General features: G+C 40.0%; 1 protein-coding gene across 1 annotated transcript in view; it reads left to right on the top strand.

Annotated features, from left to right (window-relative positions):
- Nucleotides 1-15,781, top strand: part of pde11a (phosphodiesterase 11a) — a 45,926-nt gene extending 30,145 nt beyond the window's left edge. The window contains exons 14-20 of the mRNA XM_023284288.3: nucleotides 570-660; nucleotides 6,706-6,806; nucleotides 6,988-7,065; nucleotides 7,157-7,220; nucleotides 7,840-7,914; nucleotides 8,812-8,895; nucleotides 13,382-15,781. Of these exons, the coding sequence (XP_023140056.2) occupies nucleotides 570-660; nucleotides 6,706-6,806; nucleotides 6,988-7,065; nucleotides 7,157-7,220; nucleotides 7,840-7,914; nucleotides 8,812-8,895; nucleotides 13,382-13,615 (727 nt within the window). The 3' untranslated portion in view covers nucleotides 13,616-15,781. The remainder of the gene's footprint in view (nucleotides 1-569; nucleotides 661-6,705; nucleotides 6,807-6,987; nucleotides 7,066-7,156; nucleotides 7,221-7,839; nucleotides 7,915-8,811; nucleotides 8,896-13,381) is intronic.
- Nucleotides 15,782-16,165: the final 384 nt, after the last annotated feature.

Here is a 16,165-nt window from a genome sequence, read left to right on the forward strand (position 1 = left end):
GCATTGTGTGCACAATCTCAAAGCCCTTCTAAAGCTAGAAGTCATCACCTCAGGGTCCATGTTGCATTTCACATCCACCTAGTAAATACTAGTCCTGATACTTTCTTCATTGTAATATTAAAGTTATAATGGAAACCATTTAAAATACAAGCTAAAAATGAACATTTCTAAAAGTCGGCACACTAAAACTGCCATGTGAGTTCATTTTACTGTGGAAATAACAGATAAACTTAAAATATTTTATGAAATATACAAAAATATAGAACCCTGACCTGCCTTTAGTACAATACACACAACTTTATTAAGTTTTTTTTTTGCATTAAATTATGATCATACTCAATGTTAAACCATTCGGTTTCAGCCACAGTTTAGGTTATGACTCTCAAGTGTCTTTTATTATTGAGCCATAAGGCAGCAACAGCGTTTAGGGCGAACTGCTGAGGGAATCGCAACACACTGGAGAGCAGACTTTGTTTCTCAGCACGTGTTGAATCCTGATTGTATTATCTTTCTTTTTTTGATCTGTGTGCGTGTGTGTGTGTGTGTGTGTGTGTGTGTGTGCACGGCAGGACGGGCTCAGCTCTCGCTCTTCTTTATGGGACCTCTGCTACACTGGAGCACCACCACTTCAACCATGCTGTTATGATCCTGCAGAGCGAGGTGCGCTATGTCTTAATATCTGCTGCAATGCAGTTACCATATAGTGTTCTGCTAATGCCCACCGCTGCATGTTGTATTTGTGCAATGCCTTTCATATTAGGGGGATTTAAAACACTATTTACAACCAAGTTCTCAAACCTTTAATATCCTCCCCTCTTGGAGAGATGTTATCTTTTAAGATTATGTTGTTTACTCTGCTGTGTCTTGTAATATTTTTATAATTCTTTTTACAACTCAGCTTCCTTTTTTAAAGATAAATGACCAAAAGATGCAAATAGTTTACTATATGGAAAAAATAACAGAAATACCTCTCAGAAAAACAATATACCATCCAAAAAAGATATTTTTTTCTGCAAAATTGCAACTTTCCAGCCCTCATGAAGGTTCATACAGGGTTAATTGCAGGACTGTTATATTAGTCGGTATTAGCTTTAACCAAGTGTACGCAAAAATTAGCAACAAAATGTGCATTACATGTTTAAATTCATGTAACTTTTCATAGCTGTGGCAGTCTGCAAACACTCTCCATCATATAGGTCGTTTCCACAGCCAACATTATGAATGTCGTAGCAGCAAAGCAAAGGCACGTGTGAAACTAATTTGGTTATCGACAGCGCCTCGTGTGTCCCATGACACATACTGATGTAGCATGCACAGTAGCAGGAACCTGGAAGTAGCTCACCTAAGTGCAGTAACACCTGTGCTTTCCCTGCTATAACAAGCCAAAATGTCTGCTATGATAAAAGGCCTATTAGTCCTTAAATGCACTTAAAGGAATAGTTTGACATTTTGGAAATTGCACCCACTTGTTTCCTTGCAGTAAGAAGGCTCTCATGTGTGTACTCTCATTATAAAGTTGCACCCAACAAACAGTTAGTGCGCATGTCCTGAGGCAACCATATGTTTTCACTTATTTACACTAAACTTAGAACACCAACGGCAACACAAGGTACTGGCTGCAACTAACAATTATTTTCAGTGTCAGCGAATCTGTTGATTATTTTCGCGATTAATGGATCAGTTGTTTAGGCAATATAATTTCTGAAAATAGTGAATAATGTCCATCAGGGTTTTGCAAAGCTGAAGCTGATGTTCTTGAATATCTTGTTTTGTCCACAACTAAAGATATTCAATTTACTGTCACAGAGAAAGAAAGAATCCAGAAAATATTCAAATTTAAGTAAGGTGGAATCAGAGAATTTTTGCGTTTTTTGTTCTAAAAACAGTCCCAAACTGAAGAATAAGCAACCCAAATAGTTGGAGATTATTTTTGAGAACTAATCGATTGATCATTGCATCTCCAGTGCTGAGAGTCTATTCTGCACTAAGTGGTGCGATGCTTGGTTCTCTGCTTTGATTGGTTGGCAGAAATTGAAATATGTTCAGCTTTTGGTAAAACGCATACACTTTTTACCCAGCTTGTCCAATCACAGTGAAAGAGGGGCGGGACAAATACCACACTGACCAACCTAAGCTCTTGAACTCAAACTATGATGTTCAACAAGATCTGGACAAGTCTTCACTCGTATCCAGAGCAAATCCTCTACTCGGTGCCAACATTTTCACTTTGTAACTCTTGGTTGCGCAAATTATCTGCAACGCTAGGCAACATGTCAGTGAATCTGTTGATTATTTTCACGATTAATGGTTCAGATGTTTAGGCAATATAATGTCCAAAAATAGTGAAAAATGTCCATCAGGTTCGTGCAAAGCTGAAGCTGATGTTCTTGAATGTCTGGTTTTGTCCACAACTAAAGATACTCAGTTTACATTCAAATGGTTGGAGATTAATTGAATATATTACTTTCGCAGAAATGCTGTAATATAAGTGAAGCATCTGAACTGGAAAAACACAGCACTCCGAGCTGGGCGTTTGTTGGGAAGCGTCTGGCTTTTCAGCTGGCAAAAAAAAAATATTTAAAGAGAAAACATCAAAAAGACAAAAAAACACTTCAGCTCTTAGTTTAGCTTAGCATGATGACTGGAAACAGCCAGCTTTTTGTTCAAAGGTTACAAAAAAAGTGCATGTGCGAGGGACAGATTGTACCATTTTCTGGTATCCCAGTATCATAATGAGACTGAACCAGTAAAAATTTACGGACAAAGACACACTAGAGCGGTATTGATCTTCTCATCTAAATGTCAGTGAGAAAGCAAATAAGCACATTTCCCAAAAGTATTCCCTTAAAGTCATGTGACCACTGTTCCGTGACTGCACATTTGACAGGGTAAACTGGGTACACTTTATACTGTATCTGTCACTTTATTTATAAGCCATTATATCACAAAAAAAAAATGCCAAAGGCCAGTTTCCTTTAGAAAAAAAAAACAAAAAGGGAGTTTGTGCTCACAGTGCTTGAAGGCAGCCATGTGGTGCCTCGGTATCTGCTACATGTGAGCGAGTAAACCAATATCCCATGCTGGCCTCAAATCAATGTAATTACTGAGATGATAGATTCGCTGGTAATTGGTAGAGAGAGACATTTTAGAGAGTGACTGGGTTTTCGTGAAGTTGTAATTGAAGGCGTTTTGAGGGAGCAGCTGAGACGAGGCTTAGCAGTCGTAGGTTTCATTGGCTTCATTATCACGGTGCTGACAACACAGTAAGCTGACAAATGTTTGCTTGGAATATCATAATGGTGTCTGTTGATACTGGGCTTGAACCACCGTCGTCCTCGGTTCATTAGCATATAAATGAATAGCGCGCCTAATTCGAGTGGAAGAGGAGGCTCACGATTCAATCCGCCAGGCAAACCATTAATAAAAGTGTAAACTTTTAAACGCTGCTCGCCTCCTTTGCATCTCTCTGTTTCCTCCCAGTTGTTCTCGCCTCCTGTTCGACTCGCCTCCCTTCTTCTTCTGCTCCAGTTGTGACAGAATGAGAGACGTCTTTTGTGCTTCTGCTGTTACGTACTTCAATATTTCATGGGAAATCATGAGCTGATGGAGGGAGCGACGGGCGTGTTGGCGCAATTTTTAGACTTCTCTGTGTTTTAAAGGGAAAAATATGGGTGGAGGTTATACAGTTTTGAACATCTTTGTTAATTTGAAAACCGTCTTTTAGCGGAGAGAGTGCCTAAGTGGTGAATGAATGTATAATACATGTTCAGAGAGGAGGAGGCCCGCTTTAATGATGACGTGAGATATGTTGCTTACTTATTAAGAGGTGCTAGCTCTCCTCCTCCACTGCACACATCTATTCAGCTGTATTATAACAATTATTCCTCTGCCAAAGAATGCAGCGGAGTTATGTGACGATCAGCGTACGTGAATCTGTCTGTCTATCCGTGCACAACATTACTCAAAAACGGATTTGGATGAAATTTTCAGGGAAGGTCAGAAAAGACACAAAGTACACTTTATTAGATTTTGCAGTGATGCAGCTTATAGTCTGGATCCACAGAGTTATTAAAGATTTCTATATCATTGTGAGCTAGCAGCAGGAGTCACTGTAACTATGACAACAAGTGAACGCCAAGTCAGCTGCCTGCTGACGATCACATGATAGTGATCCTACTACAAATCAACCGCTGCGGACTTATCGGAAATGGTACAAGGAACAATTGATTAAATTGTGGAGGTGTTTCCGAGTCCCATCAATTCCCACGGCCCACTACATATTTAGGTCACGCGATTCAGTATCCGTACATAACGTACACATGCATAACACATGTCTGTTCTCAGCGCAAGGTCATTTTGTTTGTGGGTACATCTATATTAAATGGCAACATTCTATGTTGCCTTGATTTCTGATCATCAATAACTAACAAAAAATGCTGCATTTCTACAAAAATATGCTGCATTTGTGACAATGCCATATGGGGGAATGAACAGCCTTGGCGGAGTACTGCGCTCTCTGAGTGTTGTTCTTGTTTTTACTGTTATGATAGAATGGTGCAAATAAGCCTTTATTTGACACATCACAGTAGGAAAAGCAAAATCAGAAACTCTTCTCTGACAGGTGTAATGTTTGGCTGTTTTTATGTGAGGAGGTATAATATGGCACCATCATCACACTCTAAGATGGACAGGTTTAAAAAGGATTGTGCTAGTGGTAGTTAATGTATCTTCCGGCCTCTAGCCTCAAACTAAACTCTAACTCCACACCTCCTGATTTTTTTTCTTATTTTCAAACTTCCCCGCACCCCTTCAGGAAGAAGACTCTCTCTGCGACTGTCTCACACCTTGCTGTAAAATCAGTTAATGTGGCAGCTGACTGTGAGACCAGGGCCGTGTCCGAAATCCCTACTCACTATCTAAGGTTCACATATAGTGAACGATGTAGGGAGCAGCTCAACAAAGTAACATTTCAGACACTACTCAAGCTATTAATTCCATCGCTCGTCAGCCGCGATTTGTGCTGTAGCAACGTAGCGCAAACACATCAAATTCACAGTTTATTCCGTGGCTTAGAAACAGGCAAAATCAAATTCAACAATACAACCTAAACGGGAAATTGCTGACATTTTAATGAAACGTTTTTGCACTCTCGTCTTCATCTCGTTTGCATTCTCCTTCGTGCAATTTCTGGTACATAGTGCTTGGTTAGTGACCATTGGCTGTGCATTACTTTTCACAGTGCATTGTGGGATATTTTGAGTGCACTAGATAGGGTGTAATATTTGTAACTTAACATTTGGACAGCACTACAAAATGATGAACACCATATATAGTGCACTACATAGGGGCATAGTGAGTGATTTTGGACACAGAACTCTCCATCACCTCTAACTTTCTTTTTAAGGGATAATTTTACGTGTGAATATCGCCAAATTCACAGACAGACATTGTTTTTGACTCGTGTGTTTGGTGAGTTTGTCAGATGACATTGCGGTTATTGAATCAGGATTCTGATTTTACACTAACTCAAGGGGCATCACTTCAGGAAATATATCTGACGTCGCTAAACTGTCTCTATTTGCCACTAAAGGTGCTCAGCAGCTACTCCCACATACGCTGCCAAAAGTAGTAGATGTGCCACCAACACTACTTTTTGCTATTGAGTAAATCTATAAAGGCTTTATACACCCAGTTGGCAGACAGTAATGTAGGGCACTATAGTAAATAAATTGTGTGATTTTGTGCACTGGGCGGGTTCACAGTCACGCTGTTACCGGGACACTTGATCAGAACAGATCCATCATTAATGCTGTCACAAACAGTTGTGTGTGTCCAAGTTAAAATGTCTGCTGTGAGGATAAGGCCCGTAAACTAGAACTAGAGCTGATTCTGCGAAGCCTCATGTGTTGGAGGCAGCAGCAGAAATTCCTGTGACTAAAGCAGCAGGAGCTACTCAGCTCAACTTAACCTCAACACTGGAACAGAAGAGACAGTGGCGAGGATTCAAGATGGTAAACTAGCTGCTATATACACCTCAAATGCTTGGATTTGTGTGGCCTGAAAAATGCTGAATCACAACATAAAAATAAAATGAATTTACAGTATGTTTTTAAATTTCCTTTCAGGATAGGTGGCTAATTTGTAAAGCTTGATAGCTTGACTGAATCGCCATTACTTTCATTGCTTTAATATTACATTTTTTGCTTGTTTTTGGCTTTGAATCACCGAAAAAAATCCTAAATGTGGTCAGCAGCTCATAGGTCTGAAACTGGACTAATATTTGCTCTGCATATACACAAAACTGTTTAATACAGTTGAAAATGGTTTGTCTCTGCAATACGTCTCCTGTAGACATAAGCGCTTGTTGTGACATAGAGATAATAAATATGCTGTAACCGTTTATCTGTTATTCCAAACTTTGTTCAACTGTGACACTGTATCTTAGTCCATAATATTTAACTGAAAATGGATGCATGAACACACTTAAAGGTTAAGTAATGAGTTTCTTAAAAGATTTCACGCCTACATCTTATCAGCTGCTTTAGTGTGTATGTCAGACAGCACATTTGCTGTTACTTATCTCAAACAAAGCTTTGTAACAGGTAATAGAAAAGGTGCACGTGCAAAATTTAATCAATAATTCATGCAGGAACTGTGGTCCCATATGTTGTCTGTATCATGTTGTCTCTGTATGTGTCTCCACAGGGTCACAATATCTTCTCCAACCTCTCGTCCACAGAGTACAGCGACCTCATGCAGCTGTTGAAACAGTCCATTCTGGCCACAGACCTCACACTTTACTTTGAGTATGTAACACGCTGCTCATTAAACTGTGTGAGGTGTCCACAGTGTCCAGAGCTCTGACAAATTTTACAATCAAGCTCCCTGATAGCTCTCTGGGCTGTTGGCTTCTTTTAGGTTTTACCGCCCCCTTGTGGATTTTATGTAACTTGCACTGCATGTAAAGAATTCCCTGTTTTCCTTCAGGAATAGAAACATGTTCTTTGAGCTGGTCAGCAAAGGAGAGTACAACTGGAATGTGAAGGGTCACAGAGACATGTGCAGGTAGGGATCTGTGTCTTTGATAACAGGATGGATGAATATTAGATTAAAATGTACGTTTGCACTGCACAAAATAAATCTGTTTTCTTCTCAGATCCATGATGATGACAGCGTGTGATCTCGGTGCCGTCACTAAACCCTGGGAAATATCACGCAAGGTGACAAATACACTTTCATCTACATAACAAAAGTAAAGCAATCTGTGGATGTAAGCCATTAAAGCCCAGATGAATAAACTGATTAGTTGATCATTTAAGCCATTTTCATGCATAAATGCCAAACATTTTCATGCAACAGCTCCAAAATTGTGAGGATTTCCTGCTCTTCCTTGATGGAAATCCATTTTTTCACACATTTTGGCAATTAAACTATCACCTTATTTTATTTATTTATTTATTTTATCAGGGGCCATGCAATTAACATAGAAAACATCTGATATATCGCATATAGAGTGTATAGCACTAAGCTAATTTTCAACTCCCATCCATGGTTGGGCTTTTCAGTAAAAGTCGACAGTGGACCAACAACACCGCTAAAAACAGCACAGACATTATAAACATATAACCCCTCACCCCCACTGACACACACACACACACACACACACACACACACACACACACACACACATAATGACACAATCCACAGTCAGTCGGACCTTATAGATATCATAGGTGGGTACATTCTTGTTTTTCTTTCAGCCAATACTTAACGTTTGCTGTAAATGTATGAGTATCTACAAATCTCGCAGCCTTCCGCAAACCTTTCCTCCCTTTTCAGGTGGCAGAGTTGGTGACGAGCGAGTTCTTCGAGCAGGGCGACAGAGAACGTTTGGAGCTGAAGCTCACACCCTCGGTGAGTAAATCAAACGGGCTCTGGTTTTGTGCTTTTTGCAGTTTCTCTCACCTCTGCGACCTCCGAGCGCTGACGATGCTGAAGATATATTTTCTCTGCACTTCCAAAACACACTGACTGTTGAGGAAACACGAGAGCTCGTGTCTCATAGTGTGAGAAAAGTGTGTGGTCAGCTTGACCGCTCGGCTGCTGCGCCAACAGCAAACCGTGGACAGTCATTCTTAAAGAAGCTCAATGGATTCAGAGCCAATACTGACCTTTCTATTCTTTCTGCTCCGCGTACACACACAGACTATTTTGGTGTGTTGGCGCTTTGCTCGCCTTGAATTGCTGAGAGTCAAGAAAATCCTTTTTTTTTTTCTAATAGGTGTAAAAATAGCAGAGTAATAAAATGAAAGAGAGACTTTGGTCCTTATGAAGATGTTTGTCTTCATTCAGAACAGCCTGCTGTCTGTTTGACGGAGGAGTTCTTGAGGGTGAACTGTGTTGCAAGAAGGAAGCCAGCAGCTTTCTGTGTGCAATTAATGGCTGTTGAGTAATCGAGCCAGGCCACATTGCCTCCCCTCTGAAATAACTAATTCAGTAGCCTCAGGTCTGCTGCTTGTGTCAAACCTTTACCGCTCTGTGTGTGGGTGTTGGAAATTAAATATTAACTTCTAAGTCGTAGCCCGGTAACTATCTCTGAAGCACAGCCTCAGTGGAGCCTCTTAAGTTCAGGCTGCAGAAGAATGAGGGAGAATAGAAAATAAACTCAGTTGTCTTGGGAGCCGAAGGAGAATTTTCTTGAACCACAGCGGGCACAGATGCACTTTCAGCGACTTGAAGCCTGACTTGTTTGGTTTCTAACGAGGGCGAATTCAAATGCAGATTGTAAATAAATTCTCTTTTGTGTTTCAGGCCATCTTTGACCGAAACAGGAAGGATGAGTTGCCGGGGCTTCAGCTGGAATGGATTGATGGAATTTGTGCGCCGCTGTACGAGGTAAACGCATGAAGATGAACTGCTGTCCGGCCTTCATTGTGTCGTGCTTGTCACACATCCGCCTCTGACATCAGTAGTCGCTGTCCTTCCTCAGTTATTGTCCCCTCGCTGACGCCAGCAATGAAACTGTCACCGACAACAATTCGACTTTCTTTGCAGCTTTCTCTCGGAGAAAGAAATGCTTTCTTTATTGAAAGCTCTGGAACAACTTCAAGGTTGCATCTTGTTCTTTTGAGACTAGCAGAGTAAGTGTACACTTCTTTCTGACTGCGAGAAAGCTCAAGACGTAGTGTGAATAGAGCTGTGATGTAAAGTCGGGCTAAAGCGCCCTCTGTAAGACCATGTACTTTGGGCTTCACCACATAGTAAAGAAATTAGCAAAGACAGACACGTGCTTTTCTTAGGACGCACTGAAAATGAGGCTGATCTTATTGTGGGATCCCAGCTGAGCAAATATTAGGGTCAGATTTAGAGCTAGAGGTTATCTTTGAGGGAATTAAAGGAAATCTATAGTGTGTCCTTGCTGGTATGGTAGTGTGTGTGCTTCCGAATGGCATCAACAGAGCCTCTCCTGCTCCACCCACCGCCGGCAGCAGCTCCGACTGTGTGGGAGGAAGAAGCAGGCTGACTTACTGAGGAGATCAGGTCTGTTAAGAGATGAGGCGTGTTGGAGTTAAATTCATGAAAGTCAGACAGAAGAGGAGTAGTGAAAGGAGTCAAGGATAAAATAAATCATTCATTCATACAGCGCCGGTTGATTTGCTCTGCTTTTGTACTGTTAAACTACCCAGCAAGACCTCTTCCTGTCCTTTTTCACGCCGTCCTGCTGAACACATCACTCCCAGCCGTAATGAACCGAAAACAAACCACAGGTCATCTCCACATCTGCTGAAATATCCCAGGATCCGTGTCAAAAGTTAGAGCGGGCTAATCTTTGCCCAGCTCGGGCTTCACCATTGTTGCTGTCTGTGTAGTGTAGATAAAAAGCATCAAAGCGGTGTGTGTTGTCTGCGTGGGGGGTTTGTCTCCACACTGGCTCGTGTAAAAGGCTGATGTTTGGAGAATGCAGATATGGAGTTCGCGATCATGCTGCTGCCAATTAAACTTGCAAGGGGGAGAACAGAGGAAGTTCAGAGGCGGCAGGGTTTTTGTCCGTGGGCGGAAGAGATCTCATTCTTGATCTCGCTGATCTCCTTCTCCTGGTGGTGGCTCGCTACTTTGTGGAATATTAATCCCCCATTATATAACCTTCCATCTTTATACCCCACCATATGACAGTCTCTCTCTTCTCCTTCTTCCTCTGAGTCTACCTCAGTGGAATAATGATGCCATGCAAACCAGTGACAGAGTCCCACAGAGGGTTTATGCAACGGAGAAAGAGGGGAAATTGTTCTCCTCTTTTTTAAATTTAACCCACAAATCTCATCTGAACTCAGGTTTTGTAGATTTTGAAAATTACAACTCTGTGGTGGCCGCATTCAGTTGCAGTGAGATAATTAACACATGCTCATTTCCACAAAGGCTGCAACTAGCAATTATCTCTCATCACCAATTAATCAATCAACTGTTTGACAAATGAAACATACAACCAGGAAAAGGCCTCCCTCACTGAGATTAAACAACATTTACACTCACGCACTGAGCAACATATCAGCACGACATGAAACACAGACATATATATGGCAGATTTACATTAAAATACATAAAATATCACCGTTGTATCATCTGTTTAGGTGACTAAATGGCATCCTTTGTGTATGATTCTCTGTTCTAGGATAAAAATATGAAAGAAAACATCTAAAAATGACAATAATGACAGCACTAAATACATCAATTCACCATAAGATATGCCAGAGAATAGTGAAAATGTCAGTTTCATGAAGCCCAAGTTGATGTCTTATTGTCAATAATTCAAAATTAGTCCAAATATCAGTCATATATGATCACTTAAAACAAAAAAGAGCAGCAACATCACCTTCAAGAAGCAAAAACTAGCAAAGCTTCAGCCTTTTTGCTTTAAAAATGACAAACGATCATCAATCCTTTCAGCTCTATGTTATATTACATTAAATATTTCACTATGGTATGATGTAATTCACATATTAAACTGGGTGTGTGCAGAAACACAAAAAGTAGGAGCCCAACTAAGGCAACCTGACTGCAAAAATGGACATTGGCTTTTTCTCAGATCGTGGAAATGGAAATCATGCAGTGCTCTAATGTTTCTTGGCAGCGCAGGTGAACGGCTTCATAATTAGTGGCACACAGCAAATACAATATCCAGAATTATTGAGTCCCATATTACAACATATATTATGAATTCCTCATAATCTAAAGGAGGCCGATGGCTGTTTTTTTAATAAAGAAAACAGGCTCGATGTCTGAACTTGGCCACATTACAGAGCTGTTTGCTCGTCCACCACCTACACAAGCTTTTTAATTGTTCATATGATTTAGTGAACACACCCTCTGAATGTAAATGCATCTTAAATTGCCCGCCTGCATTTAAAGCTCAGTTAATTTGTAGGTGTGATTAGCTATGTTTTCCCCAAGTGCTACAAAAGATTTGATTTGCTTTGCTTTTAATGCATACAATACACAATCCCCAGTGTAGGCGTGCAGTCCTTGCATACATATTTATTCAAGTCATTGTTACAAAGGCTTTGCAATACTTCTCCTACATATATGTTAAAAAAAAGAAAGTTTTGCATTCCCACATGTTATATTTCCATATCAAACAGGGTTAGTGAAACAATAACTAATTACATCGACTTCCCTGGAAAGCCAGCATTCACAATAGACAACGTTAGAAGAACAGAGGTGATTTATGAAATGCTGGCTGACAGGTTTGACTGCGCTGCCACTTACAGTTCAACGCAGAAAAATGACAAAGGCAACTAATCTCAGTCATACATGTGCTGCTAATCTTTAGAGAGCGGCCATTTAATGGACTGCAGCTATCAAACGGCTGTATGTTGCTGTTATTGTACTTGGGTGTTCCCTCTATATTGTTTCATTTCTTTTGCCCATATAATGCGTTTGATGAATAATGTGCTGCTTCTCTTGCCCCAGTTGGAGCTGCTCATGTATTATCATTACATTAGAGTCACAGAACTGAAGCGTCCAATATTCAGAAGAATAAATGTCTGGTTTTCTTTGAAGACCACCAAGTAGAAGGTAATTTAAAACTTCTTAAACACTTTAAACTATCTAAATGTTTGATTAATTGGACAGTACAAAAGCATTTTGAACCTGCTTATCAAAGCTCATCGAGATGTTCTTTTTGTAAAACCCTTGTTTTTTCGGTGTACTAATTTAACTGTTTTGTAAGTTTAGCCTTATTTAATAAGTATAAATGAAGCTAATATATCTGTAATTTGTTTGATCATCACTCTTAAATTCATATCATTATGGAACAGCTCAGCGCACTTACAAATATAGTTTAAAATCTTTTTTTACTATGCAGAAAAACAATATTTTTTCATGTAGATACATAAAAAACGCTGCCTGTCTCCTCTTACACTCCACCATAGACATTTGACTCAACATGTTACATTAATGCGCAGCTATTTGTACATCCTAAGTTGTTAGCACCATATGCTATGTGAATTTGCACATTCTCCAGTGAAAAATTTGTACATTTTTCCACATCACAACTATTTCTGCTACTTTTTTCAGAAAATATCTGAAAACATCTTTTATTTTTATAGCTTCAAAATGAGATGCTGTCATAAGGGCGTCTGTCACACAAGAAGAACACATGAATTTGTGAACTCAATGACACAACTGTGCAAACGCGGTGTCAGACGTGCAGCACAACATAGATCCTAAACTGTAACCTGTGCAAATCACTAATCGCATTGTTTCAGATTGTGATTTCAGCTTAACATCGATTCATCATTCGGCCTTACTAGTCAAGCATTCACATTTTTCAGCCAGTCTAGAAGAAAGCTCAGCTACCCTCAGGTTAATGATGTTTGCTAGCATGATAGCTGAGGAAGGAAAGAAGAATGAGGAAAGTGTTTTGAACAGGAGAATTTCAACCATCATCACTTATATTTTTAATGAAATATTAAAATTAAAATTCTGTTTAAGTGGTTGGCTATTAATGTGGAATTTGCTCAATAAAAGCATGTTCAATATAATTTTGTTTAATTACTTTATTCATAGAGTCTTTAGTGTTTGGGTTCTATGTTAGCAGTGTACCTAATTAAAGTACAAAGACATATAGCTTGTATAGCTAATAGGTACACTTCAGTATTTATTTATTAATCTCACGTTATTGCAGTATTGAACAGTGTTGTTGATTCTCCTCACATTGTGTAGGCCCAACTGCATTTGCCTTTAACCCTTCACATTTAACATCAAAAAACAGCACATAAACATGTAATAATATTAATAGTTTCTAACACTATATTGCATCTCAAAGTGCTTATTCTCATCTTTCTCCCCGTTTCTTTTTTCTCATTTGTCTTTTTCTCTCTAGACTCTGGTCAAGTTGAATCCTAAACTTCAGCCAATGGTTGACATGATCAAAGCCAACAGGGCCAAATGGGAGGAACTGAACAGGAAGAGACAACGTGGCCAGAGTGTTTCTGCGCCTGCGAGCCCCTGCAGTGGCGACAGCACAGAAACCAGCGGCTGCAATGTGGCCAAAACTGGCAGCACACCCTGCTGCAGCGGCGACGCCGATGGCACGCCGTCCAAAGCTGCTAGTTAGCTTCTGCTTCCGAGCTGATCTCTTTGGCTTGTTTCCTCCTAAATGCGGCCTGCAACAGAGGCAGTGCAGTGCATGCAGAGGTTCTTGGGCTCTGCTCCTCTTTGCTTTTGCTGCTCAAGATGAGCTTTAGACTTGAGTGTGGCGCTATCATACAGGTTTTTCTGCTCCCTTCAGTGTCCATGTGCTGAAGGCTGACGGAGCTGTGTTTGGCAAGCTTGTTGGAGCAGCGACAAATCAGCTGATGACACCGTGTCAGAAAGGAAACCACTGTGTCAACATGTCAGCCAGTGAGCTAACACAAACTATTCTGGGCATTGCACAGATTTTTTTCGGCACAAGGCATGGAGAATATTGGAGAGGAATGTTTGTCTCTGCTGTGGTTTGTTTTGCTCTCATTACCTCCTTGTTGCTCGCATTTTTTTGTCCGGGGTAACAGAGATATTTTTTTGTAAATCTGTACATAGGCTATTGAGTTATTTACAAGCGCAGTGAGAACTGTAAGGTTTGGATTGGATTGTAATGTGGCTGTGGAGTTTTTGAAGGATGAAAGGGTGCAGGAACAGCAGGACCTGTGACAGTGCTTGCAATGCAAATTGAATTCTCCGCTCCCTCCCTTCCTGTGCCTTGTTTTAAGATCCTACTGAAAAATGCATGGCCTCCTCGCCGAGGTTCTTAGATAGTATGGAAATCCACGTCGAACCATGCTGTATTTTTGCCATAATTTGTAAAACCAATGACTGCAGTTATGTCTTGACCCCATGTTAGCTACAAAACATTATATATACATATGGAAATATATTTTGCCCAATTTTATAAATGCAGGGTCTCACTCGTCACACAAAAACACACACAATGTGCCTTGATGAAGTTGTTCTGATATTACATGAATCTCTGCAGGAAAAGTCCTCTCATCTACTGATTCAGCGCTGACAGCTGGAACCGAAAACAAAATGTTACATTTAATATCGAAAGCAATAGTTAGACATTTTTAGAACTACGCTTTTTCTGTCATGGCAGGAGAGTTTTATAAGAAGATCCATGCCACTCTCATGATTATCTGTTAAACATAAGGCCTCAGTCAGCAGCTGGTCGGCTTAATTTAGCATAAAGACTCCAAATAGTGACAAACAGCTCCACTGGCTCTGCCCAAAGGTGACAGCAACAACGTACTAGCTCTCTGAAACTCAATCTGTACAGAAGCCTAAGAGTAAAATCAACAACGTGCCGTTTTACAGCTGGTTACGTGCTGAGCCGTTTCCTGGTACAAGTAAAGCAAGAAAGAGTCTGAGCTGACACCCCTCAGTTCTTAGTGAACTTTAGAGGTGTCAGTAGGTGGATTTAGTTACTTTTGGACAGTCAGGACAGCTGCTTCTAGCTGTTTCCGGCCTTTATACAAAGCTAAGGTAACCAGCCGCTGACTGCTTTCCATCAGGAAGCAATTAAGTGTATTTTCTAAAATGTCAAACTTTTGCTTTAATCTAACTTCTGGCCTTTCCTCAAAGCTCACAAATGCTACACAGTATGACAGCTTTTATAATCTCCAGAAGACTGAGACACTGAAATTTGTAATACTGAAGTGCCCATGTAGTCACAAGCTTTTATTTTGATATTATAATTAGTATTATAAGTATTTCTTTTTCCTTTTTTTTGGGTGGGGGTATGCCTTATGAATTGTGTTGTAGCTTTGTTAATTGGAGTTGAAAACGTGACTGTGCACATTGTGTGGCATGGATCTGTGTGCTCTACTGTATTTTAGTTGAAGAGCTCAACTGAAGTCAACCAGAAAACTTTTTTGACTTGCATGTTTTATGCAGTATTAAGTCCAACCACTTGCTAAGGATGTAGCAAACAAGAGAGCCAACAAATACCTCGTATTTCCATCAGTAAACACTTTATCTCATCAAAAATGCATGACTTAAATTCTATTGCATCATGTTGCGTGATTTACTTATGAATATCGCTGTTCTATTTTTTTATTAGGTCTCCAGATGTGGCCAACTCCTACTCGTCTTTTTTGCAATGTAACGTGCTTCTTGTGTTTCTTCTTTCCTCTCCCAGTTTGGACTCTGGATTTATTCACGGCGGGCTAAACTGAAAGAAACCTAAGGCATGAAAAGGCAAATGTGCAATGTTTCTGTTCAGAGTTTAAATAAAAATATGCTGCTACGTCTGCTCTGGTTTACACTGACATGAAACTCAAGTTAAGCACATTTACTCAAGTACTCATGCAGAATTTTGACGTACATATACTTTAACTGAGAATTTCCATTTTAATGTGCTTTTTTCTTTCAGTTCACTACATTGCAGAGGGAAATATGGTACTTTCTACACCCTACATTTATCTGACAGCTTCAGTTACTTTTTAGATGAAGATTTTACACACCGGATAATATATCAAGCTTTTAAAATACAACAGATTGTTAAAGAGTAAGACAACCTGCTGGCCTCTTACAAAAAGCTGTCTAGTTGGGGTCACATTTCAGATGTCTGAGAGTTGTTAACAGCTCTACATAGTGATTTTTCCTTAAAACTTCTTACATAAAATTTCAA

Source organism: Amphiprion ocellaris, chromosome 11 (genome assembly GCF_022539595.1).
Source record: "Amphiprion ocellaris isolate individual 3 ecotype Okinawa chromosome 11, ASM2253959v1, whole genome shotgun sequence".
NCBI lineage: Eukaryota > Metazoa > Chordata > Actinopteri > Pomacentridae > Amphiprion > Amphiprion ocellaris.